Below are 2,047 nucleotides of genomic sequence, written 5' to 3' on the forward strand. Positions count from 1 at the left end.
TATGCAGATTACCAGACTATTTATCGGCTGTACACATAATCCAGACATATATTGGAGTTCTACCATTCTATCAGTAATTCAGATATTTTACAGGCTAAGAAATGGAACCAAATGTAATGCAGTCAGCACATATGGTACAAGGGGAAGTCTATCTCAAATCATATCCTGGTCGTAATTCTCTTTTCCAATGAATAGGATTTATTATCTAGGCCATTCAAGTTTGGCACTAGAGGACACTGATTATAGACACTAAAAGTCAGAGCAAGGTTAGTTTTCATAGTAACTTTCTAAGTAATTTAGCAAGCCAAATACAATAAGCAGAAGCTCCAGTAAACAGTTGTAAATAAAACAGTATAAGTCTGCCATGTGTGACAATAAATATGTGATACATCAGTACATCACAGATAAGATAGACCCATGGTAAAATACATCCAAACATAACTAAACACTCCTTTCCTCTTAACAGGAATTAAACTAGGTGATGAGAATAGAAACCTGAACTTTGATCCAACATCAGAAATTTTTCATGGCTCCTAGGCAAGAACTCAAATCCGGCACATATGGGCACAGGTACTTGACACAATGATCATCACCTACTTTCGATGCCATCTCCGTCTCGAGGTTGAGCACAAAAAGGCCCTCGTCCTCCGCACGCAGGAACAAGGAGCCGCTCTGGTCACACAATGCTTCAATAGAGAGCTCCCGCTCCGCAGTAGGATCATCAAAAATGGTCGATGGCAGCACGGACATCAGATATACCGTCTTGTGAAGCACCCACGAATTGGCACCAGTGGCGTTGTCTTGGAAATTCCAGATGGAGATCACAGGTTCATCCAGAAGAACCAAGGAGAGACACCCCTGAGATGAACTGGACAAGCGAACCGCCCCTGGCGAGTGGCTCAGGCGGTGCATGCCTGCACGCAGCGGCAGGTCGAAGCGGCACACCGACGCCTCCGCCTGGTTGGGGCGCACAGCCAGCGCGTGCACCGCGTTCGGGAGGGCTCGGGTGCCGCATATCCAGTGGACGGCGCCACGGTGGACGACGGCGGGGGAGCTGAGGAGGAGCACCATGTTGTCAGGAAGCTGGGCTGTCACGGCCGTGCCCCACTGCCCAGCTCGGGAGGAGAAGACGCGCATGAGGATGTATGGTGCCGTCGGGTATTCCATCGCCGCAAGCAGGCGGAACGAGGAGGCGTCGGCGTCGAGAAACACGAAGTTCTCCGGGGAGGAATGTGTGGGCGTGAGAGGGGGGAGAAGTGTGGAGGTCCCGGCCATGGGGTCGCAGACCCAGAACTTGGTGGAGCCGTGCCAGCTGGCCGGGGAGCGGCGGAGGGCGAGAAGCCCGCCGGGGGCCGACGCGACGGGGGCGGACCCGCTGAGGTCGGCGGCGTTCGGCAAGAACCGGGACAGGTGGAGCGCGGTGGTTGCCTGCGGCTGAGAGGGGCCGAGGAGGAGGAAGCGCGTGGGGCGGCGGCGGTAGAGGCGGCGGCGGGGCAGCCTCTGGGAGGTGTCCCGGAAGAAGAATCCGAGGAGAGGCGAGGGGCCGGCGCGGCGGTGGGAAAGGAAGGACGGTTCTAGGATGAGGCGGCGCCAGTCTTTGCAGGTGGCCGCGCAGCGGATGATGGCGACGGTGTCGTCCAAGCGAGACAGAATTTCCACGATGGAGTCCGCCGGGAGAGGTGGCGGCGGCTCATCTGCCGGCGCCGCCATGCGCCGACGACAAGAGGAGAACCCACCTCGGTAAAGATTTAGATCCCTATTTTGATTTTTCTCAAATGTTCGCGAGGGGAGAGGAACGAGAAATTTCGTTATATAATAATTCTGCAAAAGCACGAATCTAGAAGTAAATCTAGGTCGTTTGATTGCTCATCCGCACCCTATGCGTGGATACAAAATCTACTCTCTAAATACGTTAGATCGAACATTGATAATGGTGCAATACCAAGATTTTAGTCGCCTTACACCCCACGCGTGGATGTACAAAATCTACTCTCAAAATATGTTAGATCGAACATTGATAACGGTGCAATACCAAGATTTTAGTTGC

At 52.9% G+C, this 2,047-nt stretch overlaps 1 protein-coding gene across 1 annotated transcript; it reads right to left on the reverse strand.

Annotated features, from left to right (window-relative positions):
* Nucleotides 1-256: 256 nt before the first annotated feature.
* LOC127298805 (uncharacterized) lies at nt 257-1,775 on the reverse strand. The gene has a single exon (XM_051328661.2). It carries the CDS (start codon nt 1,708-1,710, stop codon nt 514-516), a length of 1,197 nt encoding a protein of 398 aa, XP_051184621.1. The 5' UTR covers nt 1,711-1,775; the 3' UTR covers nt 257-513.
* Nucleotides 1,776-2,047: the final 272 nt, after the last annotated feature.

Source organism: Lolium perenne, chromosome 5 (assembly GCF_019359855.2).
Source record: "Lolium perenne isolate Kyuss_39 chromosome 5, Kyuss_2.0, whole genome shotgun sequence".
Taxonomy (NCBI): Eukaryota; Viridiplantae; Streptophyta; class Magnoliopsida; order Poales; family Poaceae; genus Lolium; species Lolium perenne.